At 39.1% G+C, this 24,910-nt stretch overlaps 1 protein-coding gene across 1 annotated transcript in view; it reads right to left on the bottom strand.

Moving 5' to 3' along the window:
- The window catches only part of dpy (fibrillin-like protein dumpy), a 100,821-nt gene that overhangs the window by 23,684 nt on the left and 52,227 nt on the right, over positions 1-24,910 (bottom strand). The window contains 44 exon segments of the mRNA XM_029308874.2: positions 43-372; positions 610-933; positions 1,030-1,356; positions 1,972-2,289; positions 2,399-2,704; positions 2,807-3,112; positions 3,228-3,551; positions 3,658-3,969; positions 4,450-4,773; positions 4,865-5,179; positions 5,260-5,568; positions 5,638-5,946; positions 6,038-6,358; positions 6,651-6,965; positions 7,039-7,365; positions 7,564-7,881; positions 8,037-8,342; positions 8,444-8,752; positions 8,850-9,176; positions 9,501-9,809; positions 10,104-10,424; positions 10,614-10,931; positions 11,153-11,455; positions 11,593-11,895; positions 12,149-12,478; positions 12,630-12,938; positions 13,358-13,681; positions 15,119-15,436; positions 15,818-16,123; positions 16,319-16,627; positions 16,799-17,113; positions 17,218-17,847; positions 17,945-18,262; positions 18,446-18,757; positions 18,900-19,208; positions 19,470-19,799; positions 19,983-20,282; positions 20,512-20,844; positions 20,941-21,915; positions 22,206-22,535; positions 22,808-23,116; positions 23,384-23,698; positions 23,771-24,082; positions 24,401-24,706. Of these exon segments, the coding sequence (XP_029164707.2) occupies positions 43-372; positions 610-933; positions 1,030-1,356; positions 1,972-2,289; positions 2,399-2,704; positions 2,807-3,112; positions 3,228-3,551; positions 3,658-3,969; positions 4,450-4,773; positions 4,865-5,179; positions 5,260-5,568; positions 5,638-5,946; positions 6,038-6,358; positions 6,651-6,965; positions 7,039-7,365; positions 7,564-7,881; positions 8,037-8,342; positions 8,444-8,752; positions 8,850-9,176; positions 9,501-9,809; positions 10,104-10,424; positions 10,614-10,931; positions 11,153-11,455; positions 11,593-11,895; positions 12,149-12,478; positions 12,630-12,938; positions 13,358-13,681; positions 15,119-15,436; positions 15,818-16,123; positions 16,319-16,627; positions 16,799-17,113; positions 17,218-17,847; positions 17,945-18,262; positions 18,446-18,757; positions 18,900-19,208; positions 19,470-19,799; positions 19,983-20,282; positions 20,512-20,844; positions 20,941-21,915; positions 22,206-22,535; positions 22,808-23,116; positions 23,384-23,698; positions 23,771-24,082; positions 24,401-24,706 (14,871 nt within the window).

The following is a 24,910-nucleotide window of genomic DNA, read 5'->3' as shown; positions in this document are numbered from 1 at the left end:
TGTTGGTGCATCATAAATGTTTTTTACTGATTAAAATCTTACCTTCCTCGGGAATTGGTCTACACACTACGAATGGATCCCCGGTATATCCAGTGAGACAAGAACATATGGGTGTGTGACGGTGAATACTACAAGTTGCATCTACACCGCACACTCCATCGCAAGGATTTCGACATTTTCTTTGTATACAAGCCTGATTAGTCGGGCATTCTGAATTAATTGAACATTCAGGCCTGCAATTGGGTGGTTGTCCTATATACGTCGATAAACAAGCGCACGATGCTTGACCGCGAATGTCACGACATTCCGAGAAAGGTCCGCAGGGTGAAGGTACGCAAGGATTCACAAGTGGACGAAGCTCTTCATCTTTAGCTATGGAGATAAAAATGTGTCTGTTATATGATTTATGTGATTTTTATATTCACGAATGCTTTCAATAAAATTTCAACAAATTTAATTTTCCTAATTAAAAAAAAAAAACAAAAAAGGAAAATTTAATTTGATAAAAGAAAGAATTATTAATATTCAGGGACTGAAAAACATTATAATGTAGCTAATATTTTATTTTGAGACAAAGAGCAGAGCTAAAAAAAAAATTTGATTCCTTACGTGGTATTTCAAAGCAGACAATGAACGGATCGCCAGTAAAACCAGACGAGCACGAACATATGGGATTATGATTGATCGTTTGACATCTTGCGTTAGAACCGCACAATCTGGAACCGCGGCAGGGATCGTTACATTTATTCGAGATGCATGCCAAATTGAAGGCACATTCGGCGCTAACAGTGCATTCAGGGCGACAGTTTGGCGGGCTGCCCAAGAAGGAGGGTAAACAAGTACAGACACTTGTACTATCCACCACGCGACACAAGCTGTTAAGTCCGCAAGGTGATGGTTCGCAGGGATTACTAACCACAGCATCATCTCCTTCTAAAAAATTGTATAGTACATTAAATAATTATTTCTCGTAATCGATAAAAACAAAATTGTGTGATAAGTTATATTCAATTTCACAGTATGTCGCACCTATTTCTATCGGACTGCAATACAGGAAAGCGTTACCAGTGTAGCTGGGATAACAATTGCACACCGGCAAGTGATTGATTACTTGACATAATGCGTTGCGTCCGCACGATCCCGGACATGGATCTCTACATTTAGTATTTATGCAAGCCAGATTGGCAGGGCAATCCGAATTCAGGACGCATTCCGGTCTGCATCCTTCGTAGGGGTTACCGACATAATTCGGCAAGCATGTACATGAACCGGCACCGTTGAATTCCTTGCATACTGCATTGGAGCCGCAAGGAGAGGGGCTACAGGGATCAACCGGTGCAGATGATAATGGTGTGGCTAAAAGATGATATCAGTAAGCAATGGAATTCATAATAAAAACGGAGAAACGTATTTGTACAAAGGGTTGGAAAATAATGCATACTTACAATATGCAAATTACAAATTTTGACTGTGACAAAAAAAAACTTTGTTACATTTTCGATAACGAATAAAGAATTCAACAATTACTTTTTATTTTAAAAAAACTTTTTTAATTTTTTGCAATGTTTTTAAAATAAGTCTTTTTAATGAAAATATATTGTTAAAATTATTATATAAATTATTATATTTATATCGATAGCAATATTGAAATTGTATCTGTTTGTTATTATATTTTAAAATAATTTATATGTGCAATATACATAACTTGATTTTGTAATAGCGTTAAAAGTAAGAAATTGTAATGACTCATTAATTAAAATAACAATAACAAATTATTTTTATAACTTTTCCAACCCTATAAACCAAATACGAAATCGATATAATTTCCACGATTTCAATACTGTAGATACAGAAAAATGACTTCTATGTTTATTCGGAATTAATATAAAATGTATTCTTCTGTATTTACAACATCAAAAGTTTGATAAGTAGCCGAAATTATATCAATTTTAATTCCTAAATGGTACTTACGTTCTCTGAAGATGCATTGCGTAAATGGATCACCGGTGAAACCGTCCACGCAAGAACACATCGGGGTATGACTGATAACGTGACAATTAGCATTCGCTCCGCAAGAACTAATGCACGGATTCTGACATTTTTGATTGATACAAGCCAAGTGATTAGCACACTCGCTATTACTGGCGCACTCCACTCTACACAAAGGCGGATTGCCGATGAAACCGGGTAAACATGTGCATTCAGATCTGTCATCGCGCGCTTGACAATGCGAATTTGGACCGCAGGGATTTGGTTTACATGGTGAAGGAGGCAACGGTAGCTCTTGAGCTAAAAAATGGCAAAATTCGATTTACAAAAAAAGAAAAGAAAGCAAAAACTTCCTTCAAAATTCCACGGGATTATAGTGATCGTAAACACGTAGTTTAAGTGTACTTACGTGCTTGATAACATCTAACGAAAGGATCGCCGGTTTGATGAGGAGGGCAAACGCAAATCGGATTGTGATTTACTACGTGACACAAGGCATTTAATCCGCAACTTCCTGGACAAGGGTTCGTACACTTCTGGTTGCTACAAGCTTCGTTCTGCGGACAATCCGTGCTGACTATACATTCAGGTCTGCAGGTCGGAGGGCTACCTAGATATCCTCTTACACAGGAACAAACAGCTTGATTGTTTATAACGCGACACTCGCTGTTCGCTCCACAGGGCGAAGGAACGCATGGATTAGCGGGTGGCATGTCTGATACATAAAAACAATGGGCGTTAAGTCACAAAAGAGTGTGCTTTGCATAATTTTGCATCATTGAATCTGAAAGCGATTTTTATCGGGATCTTTATGTACCTTGTAAAGGCGTACATTGGCTGAATGCATTGCCGGTCATATTTCCAGGGCAACTACACATGGGAACGTGACTAATCACTGTGCACAATGCGTTAAGGGCGCAAGCTCCGGGGCAGGGGTCCAGACATTTATTACGCATGCACGCTTTGTCGCGGGAACAGTCGGCATTTAAAACGCATTCCGGTCGGCAACCTACATATGGATCTCCTCGGAATTCCGATATACAGTTACAAACACCGTTCGAGCATTCCGCGTTGGGACCGCAGGGTGAAGGTATGCAGGCGTCTTCGACTGTAGATGGTATAGCTGCAAAAATATACAATGGATGTACTGACGATAGATGGGATTAAACGAGCTCGAATTGTGGCTTCGAGCCAGTTTCGAGATACGTGGCATACTGGATAGACTCGTGATGGCTTACGTGTCGCTATAATTTCGCAGAGGATAAATGTATTTCCGGTGTACCCTTCGGGGCATCTGCACGTGGGGATGTGATTAATGACGGAACATAGAGCATTGGTGCCGCACGAGCCGGGACACGGATCTACGCACTTCATGTTGATGCAGGCTTTATCGTTTGAACACTCCGAGTGTATAGTACACTCGGGCCTGCAATTAGGCGGCTGACCTAAGTAATTTTCCAAGCAGGTACACGCAGGAGAACCGCCGATATTTCTGCACTGAGAGAAACTACCGCACGGAGATGGTACGCATGGATCTCTTTCTATTAATAGTGGCGTTACAGCTGAAAGATATTCGGAATTACGGTTGATGACGATTGGGTAACATATAATAGGACAGTGATCGGGTTGAGAAATATAACTCTTCATGTATTCGATGTGTGGTCTTACGTGGAATTGACGTGCATATGGTAAACGGATCTCCGCTGTAACCGGGCATACAACTGCAGATGGGGCTGTGATTAACGACCGCGCAATTGGTATTGAGTCCGCATGGGCTTGGACAGGGGTTCACACATTTGTAGTCCTTGCAAGCTAACTGCGGGGAGCAATCTGAGCTAGCGATACATTCGGGTCTGCATGCAGGTGGAGATCCCACATACGTCGGCAGGCATGAACAGACTGCCTGTCCGGATACTTCTTTGCATTTGCTGTTGGGTCCACAGGGTGACGGAGCGCAAACGTTTTCATCTAGGATTATTTCTGGGGAAAATTTTACGGATTAATATGCAGGTAAGAATATATATGTATGTATACATCTCTGTGACAGATTTTTAAAAACCTTTCTACATAAGCGATTCTATTAATTTATAATCACATTTTATAAAATTATCATCGATTAAAGATATTGTATTCTTTTTAGAATAATAAAATAAACTATCAAATTTTTTTAAGCAGCATAAAAATATGTATATATTTATAGAAATAAAATGTAAAAAAATATTTTTCTGAAAAATATAATACTGGAATTTATATTTTTAAAAAATTTAAGAAACTTGTATGTTCAATTTTCTTTCTTACAAATATCGAATATAAAGCTAAAATTTTGTGTAAAATAAAAATTTAATTTTAATATACATTCAAAGAAAACTTGAAGACTAAAAAATTAATGTTCAAAACAATTACATCGTAGAAAGGTTTCGTTAAATAAAATTAGAGCTGTGTGAGATTGGCGACACTTACTATTCATGGAACAATAAACAAAGGGATCTCCAGTATATCCAGGGATACATGTGCACATCGGTTGATGATTAACAACCGAGCACTCGGCGTTTTGGCCGCACACGCCAGCGCAGGGATTGGCGCACTTGTTTCTTACGCACATCAAGTTGGATGGACAGTCGGGATTAATAACGCATTCGGGTCGGCACGCTAAATACGGATTGCCAGCGTAATTAGATGTACACTGACAGATTGCTATGCCGTCTCGCTCTCTACATATCGCGTTCGTGCCGCATTCAAAGTTCGCGCAGGGCGACTGTTGTGGTTCCACTTCTTGCTCGTATGCTAAAACAGGGTAAAAGGGCAGAAAGGATTAGGAATCGACATCGCGTAAAAAAAATATACGACCGATTAGTCTTCTTAAGGTTTCTCTTACGAGTTATCACTGAGCAACGTGTGTACGGGTCACCGGTGAGACCGTAGGAACAGACGCAATGAGGTACGTGTTGCACGACGTGGCACTCCGCATTCTCTCCACATAGACCTGGGCAAGGATCTACGCACTTTTGCCGCACGCAACTCTGATGACCAGGACATTCGGAATTGGAAACGCACTCGGGTCGGCAATACGGAGGCGAGCCTTTATACTCGGGTAGGCACGAACAGGATGGCAAATCGTTAACAACTTGGCACTGAGCGTACGGACCGCAGGGCGAGGGTTGACAAGGATTTATCGCAGGCGCTACTGGCTCTAAAGTAACAATACGTTTCTGTTTTAGTAGGTGGCTGGCAAATTTGTGATACTTCGCATTGGCTTTATGTTATATTTACTTGTGACGTATTCGCATCTGACGAACGGGTCGCCTGTGTAGTGTTCAGGACATGAACATACAGGATTATGGTTAATGACTACGCATCTCGCTTGAATGCCGCATGTGCCAGGGCAAGGATCTTTGCATTTTTGATTAATGCAAGCTTCATTTGGCCGACAATCGGAACTGAGAGTACATTCGGGGCGGCATAAAGGTGGTGATCCAAGGAACTCTGGAGCACACGTGCACACGGCCTGTCCATTTAATTCGCGACATATGCTGTTTGGACCGCAGGGATTCGGATTGCACGGTCTTGTCACGGGCGAAACTATACGAGAAAGCCGTATTAGCTTGTATCTTTTGATATAAATTATTTATGTACGAAAAATATTTATACCTTTTATTACATCGCAAGAAATAAACGCATTTCCGGTGGTACCGGAAGGGCAGCTGCACATCGGTGTGTGATTTATCACGTTGCATAAACTGTTTTGTCCACAAGTACCTGGACAAGGATCTACGCATTTATTTCGTATGCATGCTCTATCAACGGAACAATCTGCACTAAGTATGCATTCTGGTCGACAGCCTATATATGGATCGCCGAAATATTCAGGTAAACAAGTACAAATGCCGTTGTTGCATCGAGCATTTGGCCCGCAGGGTGATTGACTGCACGGATCGGGTTTCTGCACTGGTATGTCGTCTATATCGTAACAATATTATCAGTCTAAATCATGTGTGTCAAAATAAATAGAAATTTTTAAAATTAATTAAGAGATTTCAGCGTAACTTACTAATTGGCATAGGTTGACAACCGATAAACGGATCGCCAGTATAACTCTCTATACATCTGCAAATTGGAATGTGATTGTGAACGACACAATCGGCATTCAGACCGCAAGAACCTGGACAAGGATCTTGACATTTCTCGCGAATGCAAGCCTGGTTGCTCGGGCAGTCGGCAGGAATAATGCATTCAGGGCGACAGTTTGGCGGTACACCAATGTAATTAGTCATACAAGAACAAGATGGATAACCATTGACATTACGACATTGTGAATTGGGTCCGCACGGAGAAGGTATACAAGGATCCGAGGGCAGACTTAATGCAGTAGCTAGAATTTAAAGAAAAATCTCAAAATTATTAAAATAATTTTTTTAATAAAATTTAATTTATGAAAGTATTTTTTTAAGTAAAACTCTGTAACGTTTCAATTTAATGTTTCTAAAGACATGACCTCTTGTCATTTTATATAATCAAAATTTGGAATAAAAGAATTAATAAAATCATAAAATGAAATGAAAAGCAGTTATATCTATAAGAAATGGCACAATAAAATATTAATATTTTTCTAAAATATGAAAAAAACGAAGATTAGAATGTTTATAAAAATTTGCACCGCTTACGTGGGATAAATGTGCAGCGGATGAATGGGTCACCGCTGTATCCGGATTTGCACATGCATATTGGACTATGATTCACGACTCTACATGTCGTTCCCTGACCGCACGAATTTGGACAAGGATCGATGCACTTGTTATTTTCACAAGCGCGATTTGTCGCGCATTCCGTGCTAACAGTGCATCCGGGTCTACAACCGGGTGGTGCACCGATATAATTTGAAAGGCAAGAGCAAACAGCTTGGCCGTTATTTGGTCTACATTGACTATATGGTCCACAAGGAGATGGTTGACAGGGATCAAAATTATCTGATACAACCGCTGTAAGAAAATCAATATTAACAATATGTAATCGTTTCTAAATCGCGATAAAAGAATTTGTCTAATTTCTTACGGGCTTCGACGATAAGATTGCAGTATATAAATGGATTTCCTGTAAATCGCTCGAAACAGGTGCAAGTTGGTGCATGATTAATTACGTAGCATTGTGCGTTCTGGCCGCACGTTCCTGGACACGGATCTTTGCATTTTAAACCGATACACGCCTGATTCGACGGACAGTCAGAATTGAGTGTGCATTCAGGTCTACATCCTTCATAGGGATTGCCCACATAATCGGGCGAACATGTGCAAGAACCGGCGTTTTGCAAAACTCTGCATATTGCATTCGCACCACACGGAGATGGTGTGCACGGTGTGGCTACGCTGGGCTGTATATCAACTAAAATATACGAAAGCACAAAATAATTATTATAAATTTATCTGTAAAAACAGCTAATAATGAATTATAATTTTTAATTTTGTAATAATTTAATATCAATAATTTCTTTTTTAGATAATATCTAAAAAAATTTATAGATAAAGATATTTGATTTCTTTAAAAAGTAACATTATTAAACAAATTCAATAATTTTCTTACATCGTTCGGGAGAGCACTGCGTGAAAGGATCACCGGTATAATCGGGTGAACACGCGCACATTGGCGTGTGGCTAACAACATTGCAAATGGCACTGATTCCACATGCATTAATGCATGGATCGCGACATTTTTGGTTGATGCAGGCCATTTTATTCGAGCATTCGCTATTACTGATGCATTCGTACCGGCAGTTCGGGGGTGAGCCGATAAATTCTTGCAAGCACGAGCAAGAGGGTTGATCATTGATTACTTGACAGTGCGCGTTTGATCCACACGGTGATGGTTGACAAGGATTGAGCACGGGTAATGGTTCCTCAGCTTTAAAGATATAGCGATTAATTAACTGATACCGCGCGACAACATATTAAAATATATTGATGTTATATTCAAAATAGACATATAAAATATAAATTGCAAAAAGTAATTTGAAAACTCAATATTTAAAAATATATCTTTAAAAGAATATTTCTTACGAGGTGAGAAACAATTAATAAACGGATCCCCAATCATTCCAGGACGACAGACACAAACGGGATTGTGATTAATGACATCGCAAACTGTATTGCGTCCGCAACTTCCTGGACAAGGATCCCGACACTTTTGATTTGTACATGCTTCGTTCTTTGGACAATCTGAACTGATTATGCATTCGGACCTACAAGTCGGAGGTGCTCCGACGAATCCGCTTATGCAACTACATACGGCCTGCATGTTATTTTGTCTGCATTGACTATTCGGACCGCATGGAGACGGATTACATGGATTGCTAATGGAAGGTGATACAATACGATAAAAGATTTTAATTTAGGATAAATATTATAGAAAAAAAGTTTGATGTATTAAAAAGTTTGTAGTAAAGATTTGGTAGAGAAAAAAATACCTGGGACGGGGGAACATAAGACAAAAGCATTTCCAATCATTCCTGCAGGACAAGTACACATGGGAACATGGTTGTATACGTTGCACATTGCATTTTGGCCACAAACCCCTGGACAAGGATCCACGCATTTGTTTCGCACGCATGCCTGCGTGTTCGGGCAATCGTTATTCAGTACGCATTCTGGACGACAACCACTGTACGGGTCTCCGAAATATTCTATTATGCAAGTGCAAATTCCTCCGTTACACTGAGTATTAGGTCCGCAAGGCGAGGGTGTACATGGATCCGGTATAGACAACTGAGTAGAAACTATAATAATATGACGTAAGAAAAAGATCAAGAGTATATCTACATATATGTTTAAAAAAATAAATAAAATTATATATTCCGAAATAGAAAATCTTACATGAACTTATGGAACAGTGGACGAAAGGATCGCCGGTATAATCCGGTAAACATGAGCAAATCGGCACGTGATTCACGACACTACATTGAGCCATTATGCCACATAAACCTGGACAGGGATCTCTACATTTTTGTCGCATGCAAGCCATATTAGCCGGACATTCCGCATTGATTGTACATTCTGGTTTGCAATTTGGTGGGCTACCTTTGTACGTTGGCAAACAAGAACACGATGGTACCCCTCCTATATCGCGACATTCAGAAAATGCGCCGCAAGGCGACGGTATGCATGGATCTCTCACAATGTCACTTACAATGGGCGGATTTACTGCAATTATGAATAATATATAAATGAAGTAGTTTTAAGTTTAAAATTAATTATGTAACATACTGTAATATCTCGATACATCATTCTTTTAATCGCGAAGACAAAATTATTTCTTGTGCAAGAAATTTGATTTTTTATCGACAAATGCCATTATTAATTTATCTATCAATTTGTATATAATAATTTTACGTAAATTATTTTTGCACAGTTTTCGAAATAAATGTTATATCAAAATCCGAGGATAATTGTCCAGGAAAAATTCAGATTGAAAATTCAGATGGCATCAATCGAAAAAAAAAATGAGATAAAAATTAAAATTCATACCAGGTGTTTGGAAGCAAACGGTAAATGGATCCCCGGTATAACCGTTCTTGCAAGAGCAAATTGGATTGTGTTTAATGACCTTGCAATTTGAATTTTGACCACAAGAACCAGGGCAGGGATCTTGACATTTTTGATTCATGCAAGCAAGTGCGAGCGGACAATCCGAACTTGTCACGCATTCGGGACGACACGCTGGTGGATTTCCGATGAAAACCGGAAGACAAGAACAGACAGCTTGATTGTTATTGACACGACATTGGCTATTGGGTCCGCAAGGCGATGGATTGCAAACATCTATCGGAATCTCAACTAAAATAATAGATAGATGTATCTTTAAAAATTTTTCAGATTGCACTAGGAAAGATTATCTAAAAAATAATAATCATTTACAAAAGTATGCGAATCTATTATATATGTGTTAAGTACTTCATTTTTAATGAATTAAATTTAAGAATTAAACTTAAGAATAAAGAAACAATTTTAAAAAATCATTTTGCTATTCAAACGTGTATGGAAAAAGTTTAAGATGGATATAACAAAATATGTAGAGAAAATTAAAATAAATGAAAATTGAAATATCAATATTTAAGATAGTATTCGTACCAATATCACGTATTATATTGCAATATTGGAAGGGATTGCCGCTGTAACCGGAAATACATGTGCAAGACGGTCGATGATTGATAACTTGACATTCGGCAAACTGTCCGCAAGCACCAGGACACGGATCTTTGCATTTCGATTGTATACATGCAAGAGTGAATATGCAATCTGTATCGACAACGCATTCTGGACGACATCCTTCATAAGGATTACCGACATAATCTGGTAAACAAGAACAGGATCCAACGCCATGCTGTTCCTTACAAATGGCGTTAAAACCACAAGGTGATGGTTTACAAGGTGACAACGAAAAAGTTGTGGCTGAAAATAATATAAAGGGATATTTCAAATAAAATCAATTAATTTTTTTTAAAGTAAGATTATAGCATATCCGAAAATCTTAATACTGTGTTCTATAATCAATTAATTAGCGATTTTTTGTGTTGCTTAAATGTAAATATTATTTTAGTCATTCTGTTTTCGGAATTAAATTTTAAAGTCGATGCTTACGTGGATTTATTGTACACTGCGTGAAGGGATCGCCGGTGAACTCGCTAGGACAAACACACATAGGTGTATGGCTCACCACACGACACTCGGCATTGATTCCACAGGAATCTTCGCAAGGATCTCTGCATTTCTTATTCATACACGCCAAATGTGAGGGACATTCACTATTGCTAATGCATTCTGGTTTACAATACGGAGGTGTACCTAGGAATTCAGGTAGACATGAGCATATAGGAGTATCTCCTGCAACTCTACACTCGGCATTCGCTCCACAAGGAGATGGCACACAAGGATTTGTTTGCAGAACAGGCTCGGGTGCTAACAAGAAAAAAGAGAATTGTTGTCAGAAGCTTGAAGTTAAATAAACGACATTATGAATGTTTCAGTCGAATAAAACTTGAAATATAAGTAAAGTATTTTTTTTTAACTTTATATATATATATATATATATATATATATATATATATATTATTTATATCAGCGTTGGAATCGACAAATATATTTCACTAAGATTTTGTAATTGTTTCTCAAGCTCTTACGTCGTGGAAGGCATTGAATGAATGGATCCCCAGTAAGTTCTCCACAACTACAGATAGGATTGTGATTGATCACTTGACACGTAGCTCTAATTCCACATGCACCGAGGCATGGATTTATGCATTTCTGATTGCTGCAAGCTTCTGTCAGAAGACAATCGGAACTGACAGTGCATTCAGGTCTGCATGCTGGCGGAACGCCAAGGAATCCGGTGACACACGAGCACACCGGTTGCCCGTTGTTTTCTCGGCAAATACTGTTGGGTCCGCAGGGCGAGGGCAAGCAGGGATTTCCCTTCGGAATATCTATATTCGAGATGGTAATCTTATTCACTTTGTTCCCGAAAATGATTGACGAATTGCTTAACATTAATTGAACATTTCTACTTTAAAAGGATAATATTAAATAGAAATAGATTAATCAATTAAAAAAAAAATTATACCTGCGAGAATGGAACATTGAACAAAGGCATTGCCAGCCATTCCAGCTGGACAGGTGCACATAGGTACGTGATTATACACGGAGCATAATGCATTCTGACCACACGTGCCCGGGCAGGGATCCAGGCATTTGTTACGAATGCATGCACGATCGAGGGTACAATCGGTATTCGTGACACACTCGGGACGGCAACCTACGTAAGGATCACCCTGATACTCAGGCAGACATATGCAGATGCCATGATTGCATCGTGCATTCGGACCACAAGGATTCAAATCGCAAGGATCAGTAATTATCGGTGATGCTAGAAGAGAGAAAAGAATTTTAAACTAAACTTTATAATAACTCGAAATAAAATCATACGAAATATAACGTTTCTTTCCATGTAACTCCAGACATTGAATTAATATTATATTCACGTTGACTCAGATGTATAATAAAATAAAATAAAAATTCAGAGTCAAATTTATATATACAGAAGATTTTAAGAAATGAGTTATAATTCGCGAGATTTTTCTTCGAGATTTTCGCAATTTCGAATGTAGGGGACTTCTTACTTGTAATCGGTCGAGGATAACAGTTACTGAACGGATCACCGGTATATCCTTCGGGACAAGTGCACACGGGTACGTGATTATAGACTGTACACAAAGAAGTGATGCCGCAAGAGCCTAAACAGGGATCCCTGCATTTCTCGTTGTTGCAGGCAAGATTCATCGGACACTCGGAATTTACGCGACATTCAGGACGACAATTCGGCGGTGATCCCTTGTAAGAGGCAAAACAGGAGCACGATGCTGTGCCAGCAATATTCCTGCATTCCGCGTTCATGCCGCACGGAGACGGCAGACACGGATCTACGGGGGCTACAGGAAAATCTAGCGGTTCTGAAATTTAATAAATGACAGTGGCGTGTAAAAACACCGATCAATTTTATGGGAAAGATGAAGCCATGATTGAGTTAAGTATTTGTAAAAAATTGAGGATGATCATGGTTTTATGAATGAGAGTAGCTGATGAAAGAAGCAAAATTCTTACGTGGGGCGGGAAAGCATCTCATAAAAGGATCCCCGGTAAAATCGAGATTGCAGACGCAGATGGGGCTGTGATTGATCACTTTGCACTGAGTGTTTATTCCACACGGGTCCGGGCAGGGCGACGTACATTTCTGATTGATGCAAGTAAGATCCGAAGGACATTGGCTGTTTACCACGCATTCGGCATGACAGTTTGGGGGACTGCCGTTAAAATTCGGGAGACAAGAGCAAACGGCAAGGCCGTTTACATCTCGACACTTACTATTAGGTCCACAGGGAGACGGGCTGCATGGATTTGTTTCTGGCAAGGCTGCATGGAGAAAAGTGTATGCACAAGTTATTTTCGATAAATTATTTTAGATATCGATGTTTCATTCATGAAATAAAAGCTATGGCTTTAATTAATAATTATATTTAGAGATAATTTTGGATATTAATGTATATTATAATATTTAAATCAGAAATTATAAAAGAAAGAAATTAATGCTCTCCTATAACCACAATAAAAATTCTAATTTATATTAAAAATTATTATAAGCATTAATTATTAATTAAAATTGAAGTTATGTTATGTAATTTAACACATTAAATTTCTTCTAGTTTAAATTTGAAACCATAATTCATTCAAGTGTTTCCAATATAATTTTACATTTATATACAAACATTCTATGGCTGTTAATTGGAATAAAACTTTTACAATGAAATGTCTGATGTGGAAATAAAGCTTACAGTCTTGAATTATTGGGGAACAGTGGGTGAACGGATTTCCGGTATAGCCGGGAATGCAAGTACAGATCGGTAGATGATTAACCGATTGGCATTGGGCATTCACTCCGCAAGTTCCTGGGCAAGGGTCTCTGCATTTTAAGCCCATGCACGCCATTCTCGTCAGACAGTCGGAATTTTGCGTGCACTCGGGCTTGCATTCTTCGTAAGGATCACCCTGATAATCCGGCAGACAGGTGCACGAGCCAACGCCGTTGTTTTCGCGGCAGATAGCATTTAGACCACAAGGAGAAGGCTCGCATGGTTTTTTAATGTCTAGGGGCGTATCTGATGGAGAAAGAGAAGAATATTCATTTAAACTTAAACAAACATGCAACGCATTCTATTTTAAAGCTGGTGCCGAGGCAAGGGATTCTTTGGCTTTCGTCTCATATCTCTCGTTCTCATATTCTGTCTTCACTCTTTCGATTAAATCAAAATTCCTAATAAGCAAGAAGCTTTGTATGATAATGCGACGTATAGCTTTGTGTGGTTTTAATATGAGTTATCATCGTCAACAAATATTTTATATATCTATCGGTTTTAGTAGAGGCGACGTATTTCATTAGCATCGTGTTTAATTTTTAATCGTATTAATTAATCAAGTTAATTACAAAGTGCGGGACAAAATGGTTGGTCATAAAACTATGTTAGGGTCTATGGCAACTTATTGTATTATTTTTTTCAGGAACGGGATAGCTATCCTTGGGCTCTATGCTATAATAGGCGATACTCTTTTACGTCGAGTTTGTTAAACGATTTCTTTAGTTAGGAAATTGCGTTTTTTGTAATAGCATTTTTGAATATTTTTTTCGAGAATGATATGTGCAGCATGATTTTTGGGAGGTTCACAGCATATGTCAAGGGTCAAAATGCTCATATATGGGAGTGGGTCTTTATTCGCTTTGACACAGGCCGGTGCGTGCAGCAAAACATTTCAACAATTAATCGCAGGGATTGTGATATTCTATCGATTTTTTTTAGTTGCTCAGTGCCTATTAGGAGTGAGTGTGCAGTCAAGAGCCCATATAATTATTATATATAGGCCCCGTCACCATTTTTCGTAATTATTTGTCCTGGTTATTATTGCTACCCTGTATTAGGGTTTTGGGTCAGTACGCTCAGGCATGGGGATGAGTGCGTGCCGCATTGTTTCTCCTATTAATCGCATGGACTCGGGACACGTGTTTTATGTTATTGACTTTTAATCAGGGATGAGTGCAATTAAGAGCCTAATGTCTATAGGCCCCACCACCTCACACACGTAACTTATTGTCATCTTTTTGTTATGCAATCTTCTTGCGATTGTATATGCCGCTGTTGTATGTTGTTTTCGCATTAATCTTATATGATAATTCTTGTTAAGATCACATTTTGATCTAATGTGCTTCTTTCTAAAACTATGTAAGCACGTGTCTAATAACAATAATAATGGGACGGGACGGCTCACATTAAATTATTTTTAAAATGTTATCTTCGTATCAAATATTCCGTAAATCATATTTAAAGTGGCACATTGAAAAATCTCTTAATAGTTTAACAAATTGCAACATCTTCAACTGACCAACAATACTGAGTAACAGAAGACTCTCGAGACTGTCTTGATATTTTATCACCATTAGTCACGAGGACCAAAAGCACTTACCTGCTGCGCCCACATGCAAACGGCAGCATTTGCAGGAAGAATTGTAAATATGAATAAAAGATGCAACGTCGCGTACTCACCCTCTGGTACTCGTTCGCAAGCGCTGAATGGATTTCCGGTGTATCCAGCGGTGCACGCACAAACCGCATGGTGATTCACTACGGAGCACTGAGCGTTCAGACCGCACAGACCGACACACGGGTCGCGACATTTTTGTTGCAAACACGCTAATTGCGACGGACACTCAGGATTGATAGTGCACTCCGGTCTGCAATTCGGTGGCAAACCGACGTAATTTTCGATGCAAGAACACGCGGGACTCTCGCCTCTCACTTGGCACTCCGCATTTGGACCGCAGGGCGACGGTAGACACGGGTTCATCGGTGTAGGTGGTGTTTCTGTAAACGAGTTTTTAAATGAAGAAAAACCATTTTGCATTTTTAATTTAAACGGTCGAAATTTTACGATTATTCAAAATATATAATTTCCTATATTGTACATGTCAAAAAATGAAGACTAACTTTCAAGCAATAAAATGTAGATTTTTCAATATAATTTGCATCGTTAATATATTAATTAAAAATATATAAAAGGATAAATAATTTAAAAATATATAATCTTTTATAGCTAATAAAAAATATTTAACATGTAGAATAAATATGCTACAGAATGTACAATTCTTTGCTCTTTTATTTTTTCAATCGAAAAGTGTAATTATTTCATAAAATATTAAATATATTTTAAAAAGTTTATGACAAAAAGAAATCTACATTACTTACTTGGTTGCGGATAGCATATGCTGAAAGGATCGCCTGTGTAAGATTCGGAGCAACTGCATATTGGATTATGATTAACCACTTGACAATTTGTATTTTGTCCGCATGTGCCTGGGCATGGATCTTGACATTTATTATTCAGACACGCCTGTGTCAATGGACAGTCGGCACTGACAATACATTCTGGTTTGCAGGCGGGTGGGCTGCCGATTAAACCAGGTTGGCAAGAACACACAGCATGCTCACTTACAACTTTGCAGATGCTGTTTGGTCCACAAGGCGATGGCGTGCAAGGCTGTTTAATAACTTCTGCAAATACATATAACCAATGGTTATCACGTTTATAACAATAATTGATTCCAAACATGAAGAAATGAAAGGTGACCGCAAGTCTTATTTTCACTGTTATTTAAACTACGCCCAACTTAACGCGAGACACTACCGTATCTCTTGATAACATTTTAAAAGATAAAAAATAAATTAAAAAAAAATTTTTTAACTCACCTGGTACATGTGGTCGGCACAAAAGGAACGGATTTCCGGTGTAACCAGGTGGACAACTGCACATTGGGACGTGATTAACAACGTCGCAGCGTGCATCGCGACCGCATGTGCCTGGGCAAGGATCCACGCAGTTTTGATTGATACATGTTTTAATGCGAGGACAATCAGAATTCATTGTGCATTCCGGTCGACAATAAGAATACGCATCTCCGAAATAGTTGGGCAAACAAGTGCATACACCTTCGTTGCACAATGCATTAGGTCCACAAGGCGAAGGGTTGCACAAATCTTGAGGAACCTTTGGTTGTTCTGTAATATTAATTCTTCATGTTTATATATACACATATTGACAGAAAAAAAACATAATATATCTTTCTCTATAAGTAATTTATGTTAAGAGTATTTTTTGATGAGAAAATTTATAATCTTTAATTTATATATATATATAATAAAATTAATTTTTTAAAAATTTATGCATACCTTTAATAACTGTGCACAAACTGAAAGGATCGCCAGAGTAACCAGGTTGACACAAGCAAACCGGTATATGATTCTGAACTCGACAATCGGCATTCTGACCGCAAGAGCCGATGCAAGGATCACGACATTTTTCCGAGATGCAAGCTTGATCCAACGGGCAATCTGTATTAACTACACATTCCGCGCGGCAATTGGGTGGTATCCCTATGTAATTTTTCAAACAGGTACATGCGGCTTGATTGTTGACAACTTTACACTCAGCATAAAGACCACATGGACTAGGGAAACAAGGATCCATCGGTGGCAGCGGCACAACTGTATAAAAAATAATGAAACAAATATAATTATAAATATATACAAAAATATGCAAAGAAAGTGTAATGATTAATACCAGCTTAATTAAAAGTATTGACAATTACCAGGTTCGGGGAAACATCTGAAGAAAGGATCGCCTGTTTTTCCCTGTGGACAGCTGCAGAGCGGATTGTGATTAATGACACGGCAATTGGCCTCAACTCCGCAAGTACCGGGGCACGGATCTGTACACTTGTGCTTATAGCATGCTCTGTTCTGCGGACATTCAGAATTGACGACGCATTCCGGCTTACAATTCGGTGGGACGCCTACGAAAGACTCTTGACACGTGCAGACGGCTTGATTGTTTACAGCACGACACAAGCTATTCGGGCCGCAGGGTGTCGGCGAGCACGCGTCCTTGACGGTAGGCTCCGTATCGATTTCCGGTTGAAGAGTGCAAATCGTAAACGGATCACCGATGTATCCAGGCTCGCAGGTACACGTCGGAATGTGATTGATGACCGAACACTGCGCCCGTACGCCGCACACACCTGGACAAGGATCCTTGCACTTGTTGCGAATACAAGCCTTGTTCGTGGGACAATCCGCACTAAGGACGCATTCTGGTTGACAGCCTTCGTAAGGATTTCCATAGTAATCATCGATACATATGCAAGCGCCCGCATTATCTCGCTGCTGGCAGATCGCGTTGGCTCCACATGGCGAAGGCTCGCACGGATTTATCGTTTCCTCTAAAGAATGAGAAAATCAATTAAATTAAGTAAAACAGCAATATGAGAATAATTTTAATTTAAGAAAAAAATGTTTCGATATAAACGAATGACGTACCTTCTAGCACACATTGCACGAACGGATTGCCAATATATCCATTCTTACACGAACAGGTCACTGCGTGATTCACTACTTTGCATTCAGCGTTGTCTCCGCAAGATCCTGGACAGGGATCTTTACATTTCATATTTATGCAAGATTTTTCCGGAGGACAATCAGGGTTGATCAAACACTCCGGCCGACATGATGGCGGGATGCCGATGTACGTAGGTAGACATGAACACGACGGTTGTCCATTTGCATTCTTACAGAGTGCATTCGGACCGCATGGCGAAGGAATACAAGGATCGCCATGATCCTTAGGTTCTGGTGGAACTGAAATGTTCATACAATAGTTTGTACTTTTTTAATTTACGCTTCATCAAGAACTACTATAAACAGCTCTTGTATTAATGATATTAACAATGATTGAAGAAACAAATTCTTGTCATTTTTAAAAATCTTATTACAAAATTATCAATATTATTTTTCGTTCTAGAAGAGTACTGATTATCTTACGTGGAATGTCGTAACAACTCTTGAATGGATCTCCCGTCTGTCCAGGCAGACAGCTGCATATCGGTGAGTGGTTGATCACTTCGCATCTCGCGTTCAAACCACAGGAACCCAGGCATGGGTCTGTGCACTTCTTGTTTACGCAAGCTCGCGTTGGTGGACATTCAGAACTAACGAGACATTCCGGTCTGCAGGATGGCGGGGAACCAAGATAGCCTTGGAGACAAGAGCACACAGCGTGATCCTCGATATTACGGCATTGACTGTTCGGTCCGCAAGGCGAAGGTGTGCAGGGATCCCTTCGAGACTCCGGCACTGCAATAGAAATAAAATAAAAATTAATATTGCAAAGTCATTTTAATTTAAAAATTTGATAAAGAGAATTGATACACTAAAATTAATGACAATATTATTCAAAGTAAGAAAGAAGGAGCAACTGCAAAATAGTTTTATATACCTGTAGCTTGAACGCGACAGTTGACGAATGGATCACCCACGTATCCGGATGGACAGGAGCAGACAGGAATGTGATTCACAACGTCGCATCGCGCATTTTGACCGCATATACCAGAACAGGGATCCTTGCATTTATTCTTCAGGCAAGTTTTGTCACGTGGACATTCGGAATTGAGAATGCATTCGGGCCGACAAGCTTCGTAAGGATTACCGATGTATTCAGGCAAGCATTTACATTCACCATTATCACATATGGCGTTCGGACCACATGGAGATAGAGCACAAGGATCTGTAGGCGGTGGTTCTGTAACTATAAAGACAAAACCTTTCTTAAAGACAAATTGTTTAATTATACTTATGCTTATTTCATCGAGCAACATTGTTATAGCGTCACAATAAGATATATTATTCTCCTATCACCGATAAATTATATAAAATTTAATTTTTATCATATATATTTTATACAGATTCTTAACTCTTTTCCAGAAGTAATTTATCTGCATTAATTTTTTACGAACTAAACATTATATCTATACAATTATGTTGTGTTATTTTATACTTTATTTATTACCTGGCGGAATGATGCTGCATTGCGTAAATGGATCTCCGGTGAATCCTTCCATGCATGTGCAAACTGGCAAATGATTCAATACGTGACATTGAGCGTTTATTCCGCACGATCCCGGACAAGGATCTGTACACCTCTGATTGACGCATGCGAGATGACTCTTGCACTCGGAGCTCAAAATGCATTCTGGTCGACATTGTGGCGGTACACCAATGTAATTAGGCAGGCAGGAGCACGCAGGATTCCCGGATATTATTTGACACAAAGAGTTCGGACCGCAAGGCGACGGGGTGCATGATGGTGGCCGTTCGGTTATCGGGTATTCACTAGGAACTAAAATAAAAAATAATTGTAAATTATATTTGATCTTTAATAAGAAAAAGCTTACATAATTAGTTTCGCGTATGCATTAATGTGAAAAAAATTCATTTTTTATAAAAGAAAATTTTAAGGAAAATAGTTTTTTTGCATTAATCTTAATTCAAGAATACAAAATAGAACATTTATAATGCTTACCGTGTGGCGAGCACAAAGTGAAAGGATCTCCTGTGAAGCCAGCAGGGCAAGTACAAATCGGATTGTGATTTTTCGTAGTACATTGCGCTCTCAATCCACAGGTATTCGGACAAGGATCTGCGCATTTCTTATTCACACATGCCAAATGTGGTGGACATTCAGCATTAACAATGCATTCTGGTCTACACGATGGTGGAATGCCCGTATACTCTGGCAAACAGCTACACACGGCTTGACCATTAACGACTCGGCATTTACTGTTGGGCCCACAAGGTGATGGAGAACACGGTTCTAATGTTTCTGAAAAAACCGATAACAATTATATATCGTATATTTTTAACTTTTAATCATATTAAATTATTTGAAAATAATTAATTACAATTTTTGATAATTGTCATTAATATGATTTCTTTACTTATGATTAATACTAATATATTAATATTGCGCGAGATAACATTAAGCATAATAATTATTAAAAAATATTTTATTATTATTAAAATTTTGTTATTATATAATATTTAAAACATACTTGTCATTTCCTCGATTTCGCAAGCAAAGTATGGATCTCCCGTGTATCCTGGGGGACACAGACATACAGGAACGTGAGCTTGTACATTGCATATAGACAATGTCCCGCACGTATTGGGACACGGATCTGTGCATTTAAAGCCGACACATGCCAGCTGCGGTGCGCAGTCATTATTTGTTTCGCATTCTCTGTGGCATCCCTTGACAATGTCGTAAGGATCACCGATCAAATCCGGTGGACATCCGCAAGCGCCTGCCCCGTTTCTCTCACGACATTGCGCATTAGGACCGCAAGGATTTGGCGAGCACGGATGAGACACTGGCGTGTCAGTCGCTGTAAATATGCACGACAAAATGTATCATATGCATTTACTTAAACAACTCCTACTTAACAATTTAATTTTTTTCGAATATTCGAATTTTTACTCACCTGGAGGAAGTGCCAGAACACAGCGTATAGAGGGTTCGCCTTCGTATCCATCCGGACAGGTACAGATCGGTATGTGATTCTGCACTATGCACCTAGCGAGTTCACCGCAAGCACCGGGACAAGGATTCTTACATCTCTGATTGATGCACGATGCGGTGTTGAAGCATTCCGAGTTATCGGTGCACTCCGGTCTACAATTAGGCGGTCGACCGATGTAGTTCTGCAAGCAAGAGCATGCTGGATGCAAGCCGATTACTTTGCATTGCGAGTTAGGACCGCATGGATTTGGCGAGCACGGATCTCCTTCTCCCTTTGGCAATGGCGACGTGGTGCTGATCCTGACGCAGTGCACAAATGGATCGCCAGAGTAACCGCTGGCGCAGCTGCAGATGGGATTGTGATTCACCGTGAGGCAATTCGTGTTCTGTCCGCAGGAACCGGGACACGGGTCTGCGCACTTGTTGTGGATGCATGCCTTGTTCTGCGGACACTCGGAGCTGACGATGCATCCCGGTCGACAGGTCGGCGGGATGCCGGCGAATCCTGGCTGACATAGACACACTGCGTGTCCGTTTTGAATTCGGCAGTTGCTGTTGGGTCCACACGGCGATGGATCGCATGGATCGATCGGCGATGGCAACGGCGTCGCGAGATCGATGATGGTGCAGCCGTTCACTGGGTCGCCGGTGTATCCCGGTAGGCAGGAACACATCGGGGCGTGATTAACCACCCGACAAGTAGCATCCTGACCACAGGTACCTGGGCATGGATTAATACACTTGTTGTTCAGACAGGCCTTGCTGCGATCACAATCGGCGTTCGTGACACATTCGGGTCTGCAGGCGATGTACGGATCGCCAAAGTACTGTGGCAAACACGTGCAAGAGCCAACGCCATTCCGTTCGTTGCACACAGCATTGGCGCCACATGGTGATGGATTACAAGGTGTACGTGGTTGTTCCGTTGTAATGGGTGCTGCGAATAAGTGATCAATTATAAATCATATTATATAAAATTTATATGTACAATATATTATTATATTATATAAAAGTTATTATATATTATTTAATTATACAACAACACATGATATAAAATAAATAGAGAATAAATGTTTAATTTTCTTCTTAATTAAAATAATATTAAAATAATAAATAATAATTACATTAAAATAATTTTTAATAAGAATGAATTATAACACGTGCTGCTGTAACGCACAGATATAATATTTCGCGTGATCCAAGATATGTATACGTAAAGAAACATACCTTCTACGATAGGTGTACATTCCGTGAATGGATTGCCGGTGTAATCATCATTACAGATGCAGACGGGATTGTGTTTGACGACATTACAATATGTGTTCACGCCGCAAGAGCCTGGACACGGATCTATACATTGCTCGTTCTGGCACGCCAGATTTCCGGGACATCCTTCGTTTATGACACACTCGGGACGGCAATTTGGCGCCCGACCCACGTAATTCGGTAAACACGAGCACGCCGGGAAGCCGTCGATTACCCGACACTGGGAATTCGATCCACATGGCGAGGGAACACACGGATTGCCGCTCGGTCTTGGTACTGGTGTTACCTCTACTGCAATCGCATATTGATAAATGTTAAGACAATTATGTAAAAATTAAAACACATCACATATAAAAGTTAAAAATTAAAAATAAAATATTATTTTGTGAAATGTAGAGATATAAATTAATAAAATATATTAATTTTACTAATTTATACTTGCACTATTTCACAAATATTTTCTAATAGGTTTTAAATATATAAATCTTTTAAATACTTAGGATATATCAAAGACAAAGAACTTAAGATAGTGACTGACAGTGAAATAGGTTTGTTATTCTTACCTTCTTTGACACATCCAAAGAACGGATCTCCGCTATAACCAATCGCGCAAATACAGACGGGATTATGATTGATCACTCGACAATCTGCATTTACGCCGCACGTGCCTACACATGGATCCTTGCATCTCTGATTGATGCACGCTGCGTTCGGACTACAATCCGTACTGACGACGCATTCCGGTCGGCAAGACGGTGGACTACCGATATAATTAGGTTGACAGGAGCATACTGCGTGATTATCGATAACACGACAGTTGCTGTACGGTCCGCAGGGAGATGGTTGGCAAGTATCACCTGGTATTGAAGGCTCTATAAGAGATAAACCGTGTTAAAAAGTCAATTGTATACATTGCTCAAATTAGTTTTTTAATTAAGAATTAAGGAGACTACCAAATAATAATAAAGATTTTTTTATTAGCATTCTGGTTAGATAATGTATATAATAAGAGCAAAATGAAATAATGTAATAAATTAAGAATTATGTAATAATGTTGTAGATATATGTCTGTTGTTCTAATTATCACTTAAGAAACTCTAGCTTGAGCACTTCTGTTACAATAGAGATAGCAAACGTACTTATTGGCACGTGGCAAGACGTCAGCGGATCTCCAGTATAACCGTAGAGGCAGCTGCAGGATGGCTGATGATTATAAACTTGGCATTGCGCGTTAATTCCACAAGCTCCTATACAGGGATCCTTGCACTTGTTGTTGATGCAAGCCTTTGTGTGAACGCAATCCGAGTTTTGCACGCATTCCGGTCTGCAACCCTCGTACGGATCACCGGTATAATCAGGCAGACAGGTGCAAGAACCCGCGCCGTTTCGCTCTTTACATACAGCATTTGCACCGCACGGCGAAGGATCGCATGGCAATTGCACTGGGAAAATGGCTACACAGCGAAGAAATATTTAGAGTTATGCAAATTACAATAAATCGAGTATTTATTTTAAAAATGTCTTACCTTTGGCGCAGCCTGAAAAAGGATCACCTTCGTAGCCCGCATAACATTGACATATAGGTCGATGATTCTGCACTGCACAATTCGTGTTGAAGCCGCATGATCCAATACACGGATCTAGACATTTCTTTTGAATACAAGCCAAAGAACTGATGCAATCTTGATCTATCACGCATTCTGGTCTGCAATTCGGCGGTGCTCCGAACATACCGCTGATGCACGTGCATATAGGATGATCTTCTTGCACGCGACAATCAGCGTTGGGTCCGCAAGGCGATGGCAAGCAAGGATTCACAGTGGTTGGTGGTAAAGGTTCTGAAAATATTTTGAAAATTTTTTCACGTAGAAATATGTTTAATATAATAAATATATTAATGATTTAATTGATAAAAAAATAAATTTTATGGAATGTATTTTTAATCGTACTCTATTATATAAAATCATATATATAATTATAACATAAAGATCTTTTCTCTTGGACCATGTTAGACCATGTATTTAACAATAAAAAAAAAACACATTTTAGTTTTTAATTGAATTGTTTGCTTATTTGTCATTATATTAATTAGCAATATATCAATATTTAAATTATCATATATTTTATATTTAATAAAAGTCTGCTAATATAATTACCTTCTTTAGCGCAATGTGTGAACGGATCGCCGATGTACTGACGAGGACAGCTACAGATAGGATTGTGATTGATAACTTGACAATCAGCATTCAAACCGCACAATCCCGGACAAGGATCATTACATTTTTGATTAATGCAAGCTAGATGAAGCGGACATTCTGTGCTAACGAGACACTCTGGACGGCAATGCGGCGGAGTACCCTGATAACCCGGACTGCAGGAGCAAACTGCACGATCGTTCATTACACGGCAAATGCTGTGTGGACCACATGGCGATGGCATACATGGATTCTGATCTGGTACTACTGTAAAACAAATATAATTAAAGTAAATTTCTTATATTCTTCTTCTTCTTATGTTTACAGTCATATAATTAATAAATTGTTCAACATTTTACCATATAAAATCGTATATACATCTTAAAATGTTCGTCAACATAGAAAATGTTGTAAATATCATATAACTAATTGTAAATATAAATCTGAAGCTTTGTCATATAAATTGATGTA

Source organism: Nylanderia fulva, unplaced genomic scaffold, assembly GCF_048542155.1.
Source record: "Nylanderia fulva isolate GAGA-0341 unplaced genomic scaffold, ASM4854215v1 Scaffold19, whole genome shotgun sequence".
NCBI classification, from domain to species: domain Eukaryota; kingdom Metazoa; phylum Arthropoda; class Insecta; order Hymenoptera; family Formicidae; genus Nylanderia; species Nylanderia fulva.
Note: the sequence above shows the minus strand (reverse complement) of the source record. Positions and strands in the feature narration are given on the sequence as shown.